The sequence below is a fragment of the Anopheles nili genome, chromosome 3, assembly GCF_943737925.1.
Source record: "Anopheles nili chromosome 3, idAnoNiliSN_F5_01, whole genome shotgun sequence".
Classification (NCBI taxonomy): domain Eukaryota; kingdom Metazoa; phylum Arthropoda; class Insecta; order Diptera; family Culicidae; genus Anopheles; species Anopheles nili.
In genome coordinates, this window is record NC_071292.1 from 25,142,821 (window position 1) to 25,148,820 (window position 6,000).

The following is a 6,000-nucleotide window of genomic DNA, read 5'->3' on the forward strand; positions in this document are numbered from 1 at the left end:
CATTATTTGGACATTCATTTATTCGTTTAAATATGCGCATACTATCGAATAATTCATAATAGATAAAGTTATAAATAATCATGGGTTTTTAGTCTATGATCCATCCGTTTTAACAAAATGTATCCATGGAGTTTTTTCATGCGTTGCGAATTCCAGAAAAGCATTGCAGCCTAGAGCAGTATAACCTACTGCTTTAGATAGCTAGTGCCTAATCGATTTTGCTGCCAAGAATTCTAATTATCATTCATGGAACAACATATTCATGCCTATGTATAACATGCGTTGATACTACTGTATAAGAATTGTAGGCAAACAAAATTCATCCATGATATCACATAAAAAGCATGATATCATATACGATGCATTTTCCAGTATTTTTTAAAATATACTAGAATTAGTTTTTAATGTAGATGGATATTTGAATAGTTTTATGTTTTTATAAATCATTGTGTGTTAGAAATTATCGAAAAGTTGAAGAGCTATTCGATAAAATTATAGTAATTTAAGTAAAATACTATGCCCTTCATTCAAGATAACTTGCCCCAAACTGCAATCGTTTTGTGCAGCCGAAAAGATTACAAATGCAATCAGGAACCCGTTATCAATTGCAGTTCCAAACCATCCGACGAAAGACGGTCACCGCTCCATCTGCGTACGTAACAGCAGCAACATTCTCAAGCCTCGAGCACGGCACGATTCGCAAAAGACTATCAATAATTCTTGGCCGCAGTACTCGATGCTATCATCGCTCTGGCATGAGCTCTGATATGGTGCCTAAACCGAATGCCTCAGCACACAGAGAACAGCGTCAGTTGGCCAGTCTTATTCCATCGGCCGAACCGCTAAGATGTTTCGTATTTTAAAATGTAGTGAACACTTATCAGCGCGACACTTTACTCGTGGCAAACATGTAAGCACGCTTTGCTGTCCGCGACAGATGATACTGTCGTCAGGCTGTTGCGATAGGACGTACTTTCCGTCCGTACGGACTGGTTTTGAAATAACATTTTAGTGGTTTTGAAATTTAGGAGAGAGAGAGAAAAAGATTTTCTATCGTAATCAAAAATTAACGCCAGTACAGCCCACCCTTTATCATCATTTTATTAATTTCCTCTGGGAAATTTTGTTCGCCTTCATCCTTTTTAGACCGGAAAAGTGATCGCACTGCGCCGCGAAGATCAATCAGTATGGGAACGCCGGGCGTCCTTTTCACCAGCGGTGGTGAAAAAACTCATCAAGCAGGGCGTCAAAGTGATAGTACAACCGTCCAACAGGAGAGCCTACCCGATGCAGGTAAGTGTCACTATCGCTAAGTGGGCAAGGTCGCAGAATCCCCGATGCAAATCGCTCCTGCTACCCTGTTACCAGGGATGGAACCGTATCAGGAGGACAGTTTGTAAGCGTCAACATTTTTATTTTTTTGCGTGCCCTTATCATAATGGGCTCGAGTAGCTAGGTGGCATGTGAGGGCTTCATCGCGACAAGAGATCGAAGAACTTCAACAGTAAAACCAATGGAACAACTAGCGCGGTGCAAACTGCTCCACTAGACGTTAGCTGTGGAGTCGACCATCGTCTTATCGGTCCTGCTCGAGACCGGCGCACATGGCGCGAGATAATGGGTGCTCTAGTACAGTTTGTATCCCGCGGTTTTCTTCTTGCGTCCTTTCACGCTGAAACACGCTAAAGAGCCTCTCGAGGTTAAGTTCCGTTCCTCGTAACCTGCAGTACTTTGGGCTTTGTTTGTCTACCTATCAAATCGCTGCTGATAATGCAAGTGCAAGTGTGACCCTCAACATCCTTACAGCTTACATTGTTCGTACTGACAGCACGTGACGATGGCAGTCCTTATTGGCTAGTTGCTGCCCGTTTTTCCTTTGCAAACTATTGGCGGCAACCGCAGGATTGCCACTTGACATCGCACCATGAGGCGATATTGGTCTATCTTTCGAAGCCTCGTTATTATTGCAATTTGATTAAGCCGCTACGAGATATCGTGCGACCAGATAAGACCACCAGCGCCATTTATCAACGGGAAACATCGGCTCAAGCAATTCAGCTCGAGGTACACCCTTAACGCTGAGTAGAAAGTGATAGGGTGAGATTCCTTTTGAGTCGGGATGGGTGGTACCGACGAAATGAGCAAGGAGTCCGCACGAACCTGATAAGAAGCTGACTGATGGCGTAGTACACACCTCCCCTGGTTGTTTATTTATTTTCCTTCGCTTTTCTCTGGGCTTTTTTTGTTGTTTTGTGTGCCTACGGAACACCCTACGCGTAATTGTTTGTCGCAACTCAATGGAGCATGCCGATTGAATGGAGCGCGGAACCGATCCTATCAATGGTTGTCACACGAGCCACACGCTTGAAGATTAATTCTGAGAAAAAAAAACGCACCAGATCGTGAGACGTAGTTTGTAATTACGAGATCTACACGCGCTGGATTTACCGGAGCACAGCTCATTTGACCTTGTTTTCTTTGTTTAACCCTTGTAAAGGCTTACCTTAATGCCGGTGCCACGGTACAGGAGGACATCAGCGAGGCGTCGGTGATCTTCGGCGTCAAACAGGTTCCGGTTGATGCGTTGATCCCGCAAAAAACCTACTGCTTCTTCTCGCACACGATCAAGGCCCAAGAGTCCAACATGCCGCTGTTGGATGCGTGCCTTGAGAAGAACATACGGTTGATCGACTACGAGAAGTTGATGGACCGTAACGGATTGCGGTTGGTGGCGTTTGGCAAGTACGCTGGTGTGGCCGGTATGGTGAACATTCTGCATGGACTTGGTCTACGGTTGCTGGCGTTGGGACATCACACACCGTTTATGGTATGAGCGCGAATGCGTCTGAAAGATCGTCAACGAGCATGATTTTAATTCTCTCTTCGTCCTTCCATGATTCTGCAGCATGTTGGCCCGGCACACAACTATCGAAACTCTTCCATGGCCCGCCAGGCCGTACGGGACTGCGGGTATGAGATATCTCTCGGCATGATGCCCAAATCGATCGGTCCGCTGACGTTCATCTTCACTGGGTCCGGTAACGTCTCGCAGGGTGCACAGGAGGTGTTCCAGGAGCTACCGATCGAGTTCGTCCCGCCGGAGATGTTGCGCAAGGTGGCTGAACATGGTTCACCCAACAAGCTGTATGGCTGCGAGGTGAGCAGATCTGATCATCTCGAACGCCGGGAAGGTGGAAAGTTCGATCCCGTCGAGTACGATCAGTACCCGGAGCGGTATATCTCCACGTTCAGCAAGAATATCGCCCCGTACGCATCGGTGATCGTTAACGGCATCTATTGGGCGGTGGGAGCTCCAAAGCTCATCACGATTCCGGACGCGAAAAACCTACTCCGACCCGCGAATACACCCTGGTTACCGACGAGTCGAGGATCACCGGCATTGCCTCACCGGATGTTGGCCATCTGCGATATCTCGGCTGATCCTGGCGGTTCGATCGAGTTCATGAACGAGTGTACGACGATCGATACACCTTTTTGTCTGTATGACGCCGATCGCAACAAGGACCAGAAGAGCTTTAGTGGACCTGGTGTGCTCGTGTGTTCGATCGACAACATGCCTACACAGTTGCCCCGTGAAGCGACGGACTTCTTCGGTGATCTACTGTTCCCGTACGCGCTCGATATCCTGCAGAGTGACGCCTCGAAGCCACTCGAGGAGCACAACTTCTGTCAGCCCGTGGAAGGCGCGATCATCTGCAGCAACGGAAGTCTAACGCCAGGCTTTGAGTACATCAACGAGCTGCGTGAATCAAACAATCGATCACGCCATAAGACCGAGGGTTCGTACGTTGGCAAAAAGCGAGTGTTGGTGTTGGGTGCTGGTTTCGTTTCGGCCCCACTTGTCGAGTACCTACACCGGGAGTCAAACGTTAGCATTAAGGTGGCCTCACAGTACAAGGAGGAAGCGGACAGGTTGGCACAACGCTACCAGGGCGTGGAATCGGTGTACATGAACGTGCAAGATGAAAGTCCCAATCTGCAAAACCTGTGTGAAGAAAGTGACGTGGTTGTGTCGCTGCTGCCGTACTCTCTGCACAGTGTCATTGCGAAGCATTGCATCGCGGGTAAAACCCATCTCGTGACCGCAAGCTACGTGAATGATGACATCAGTGCTCTGCACAGTGCGGCTCGAGATGCCGGCGTGACCATCATGAATGAGGTCGGATTGGATCCTGGTATTGATCACCTGCTGGCGCTTGAGTGCATTCAGGACGTGCAGGAAAACGGCGGAGTAGTGGAGTCGTTTGTGAGCTTCTGCGGTGGACTTCCGGCGCCTGAACACTCAGACAACCCGTTGCGGTACAAGTTCTCCTGGTCACCACGTGGTGTTCTGCTTAACACGCTCTCCTCAGCCAAGTACCTGAGCAAGGGTCAGGTTGTGGAGATTTCTGGAGGTGGCGAGCTGATGTCAGCCCCACGTGATTTGGAGTTCCTGCCAGGATTCGCACTGGAAGGCTTCCCCAATCGCGACTCCACCAAGTACCAATCCCTTTACGGACTAACGAACATCAACACGCTGCTCCGGGGCACGATCCGGTACAAGGGCTTCTCGGACACCATCAAGCCGATGCAGCTGCTGGGATTGATTGATCCGAACCCACATCCACTGTTGCATCCTCACGGGCCAGAGCTGACCTGGCGGCAGCTTATCGTGAACATGGTTGGTCTAGCCGATGCGGATATTTTCATTGAAAATCTCAAGTACAAGCTGGCGGAGCGTGTCGGCACCATCGAGGGCTTGGAAGAGCTCGGTCTGCTCGATAATGTCCCGGTGGTCAAGATGGGTTCACCACTGGACACTCTCAGCTACTACCTGTCGAAGAAGCTAGCCTTTGGTAAGTGATCCCACTCTTTAGGTGCCTTGTTATCCTGCATGATCCTACATCCGGTTCCGTTGGTTTGTTTTCCCAAACAGCCGACACAGAACGTGATCTCGTTGTGCTGCGGCATGACGTTGGAATCCGCTGGAGCGATGGACGGCGTGAGGAACGTGGCATCAACTTTGTCGTGTACGGGCAACCCGCCTCGGAAGGAGGACACTCTGCAATGGCTAAAACGGTCGGGTTTCCGGCGGCCATCGCTGCCAAGATGGTTATCGATGGTACGTATCCTTTTGGTCGTTAGATCGGGGCTCAGATTATCTGTTAATGCGTTGGTTTCCGTTGATTACGCTTCTCTTCATTCGCTGACATTTGTTTGTTTCCGGTCCATTAGGCGAAATCCAGCAGCGTGGCGTTGTGCTGCCATTCTCGGCCGATATCTACCGGCCAATGCTGGCCCGGCTGGAACAGGAAGGACTAACGGCGACCACAACAACGAAGGTCCTGTAAAGAGGGAACTGATGCGCACGAAGCGAACCACCGGTTATGAAGGCAACGTTTTTTTTTTTGTAATAAATATATTATGTCAGGTGGCTTTTTTGCAACTCGATATCTGATAAGTATTTGTAACGACGAGCCGTCGATGTTGTTAAATGTTTAAATAAAAAATGATGCTCATGTTCAAACAATGCGATTTGAGGGTTGCGATTTATAGTGGAATTTATTCAGCTAATTGAAGTTTGTTATACGAAACCTGAGTTATAAAAAACGCCTGTAGTTGGTTGGCACAATAGTTAATGTTGAGTTCCTCGAAAGACACATGCACGCGAGTAGAGCTGCTTGTAATAATAGAGAAAAATGCAACTCATACAAAAGAGGAACGATGCATCACGATACATTACTGGTTCCCGTCCGGACGCTTGCATACGAATGCACATGCAGCTGCGGACGACGTTCGGCTGCGGGTTCATCGTTAGTGCATTTGAAAATTATACGACTCAATCGGCTTATCAGCTGGGACCGGCTCGGCACAACCACAAACAACCAGCAGCAGCACACTCGCACCCATCGAATTCCACATATATGCAGGTCCGCGGGTTCATTCCTGCCAGAGTCCGTTCGTGCTCGTCATGGCGTGAATTGCACCCTACGCAAGACG

At 48.6% G+C, this 6,000-nt stretch overlaps 1 protein-coding gene across 1 annotated transcript; it reads left to right on the forward strand.

The window, feature by feature from the left end:
* Positions 1-846: 846 nt before the first annotated feature.
* Positions 847-5,524, forward strand: LOC128722957 (alpha-aminoadipic semialdehyde synthase, mitochondrial). Its single transcript, XM_053816652.1, has 6 exons — positions 847-910; positions 1,147-1,293; positions 2,498-2,827; positions 2,906-4,856; positions 4,937-5,122; positions 5,236-5,524. The coding sequence occupies exons 1-6, from the start codon at positions 848-850 to the stop codon at positions 5,349-5,351; spliced, it is 2,793 nt and encodes a 930-aa protein (XP_053672627.1). The 5' UTR covers position 847; the 3' UTR covers positions 5,352-5,524.
* Positions 5,525-6,000: the final 476 nt, after the last annotated feature.

What these genes read in the sequence shown, in the direction of transcription:
- LOC128722957 (XM_053816652.1), top strand. Translation starts at nt 848, where the DNA reads ATGTTTCGTATTTTAAAATGTAGTGAACACTTATCAGCGCGACACTTT. An exon ending in ACTTTACTCGTGGCAAACAT is followed by an intron (nt 911 to 1,146) that starts GTAAGCACGCTT and finishes CATCCTTTTTAG; the next exon opens with ACCGGAAAAGTGATCGCACT. An exon ending in GGAGAGCCTACCCGATGCAG is followed by an intron (nt 1,294 to 2,497) that starts GTAAGTGTCACT and finishes ACCCTTGTAAAG; the next exon opens with GCTTACCTTAATGCCGGTGC.